The sequence below is a fragment of the Penaeus monodon genome, chromosome 32, assembly GCF_015228065.2.
Source record: "Penaeus monodon isolate SGIC_2016 chromosome 32, NSTDA_Pmon_1, whole genome shotgun sequence".
In the NCBI taxonomy this organism is placed as follows: domain Eukaryota; kingdom Metazoa; phylum Arthropoda; class Malacostraca; order Decapoda; family Penaeidae; genus Penaeus; species Penaeus monodon.
The window spans coordinates 22,698,252-22,698,625 of NC_051417.1; the positions used below are offsets into that span (position 1 = coordinate 22,698,252).

At 41.7% G+C, this 374-nt stretch overlaps 1 protein-coding gene across 1 annotated transcript in view; it reads left to right on the forward strand.

The window, feature by feature from the left end:
* The window catches only part of LOC119593607, a gene marked incomplete at its 5' end in the record, with an annotated part of 3,790 nt that extends 3,426 nt beyond the window's left edge, over nucleotides 1–364 (forward strand). Inside the window, 1 exon segment of the mRNA XM_037942562.1 lies at nucleotides 203–364. Coding sequence (XP_037798490.1) covers nucleotides 203–364 — 162 coding nt within the window.
* Nucleotides 365–374: the final 10 nt, after the last annotated feature.

A 374-nucleotide genomic window follows, 5' to 3' on the forward strand; every position in this document is an offset into this window, starting at 1 on the left:
CCTCCCCCCCTCCATCTCCCTCCCCCTCTCCCTCTCCCTCTCCCTCTCCCTCTCCCTCTCCCCCTTCCCTCCTCCCCTCCTCCCCTCCTCCTTCCCTTCCTCTGAAATTTCTTTTACATATAGTTTCCCTGCTCTATATTAATCACACTGTTTTGAATCAGTTACACACCCAAGAATGCCAACAATTTTTTTTTCTTTGCAGATTCTTATGAACCAGAAGTCAAGTAAATTTAATCATGTTCAGTACTATAAATTTAGAGTGGATGATCCTCCAAGGAGAATTGGCCTGAAAATTCTCAGGCCTCAAAAAAGAGACGAAGAAGAAAATGGTGATGATTATGAAGATTTAAATGATATGAAATAAGATTTTAGCT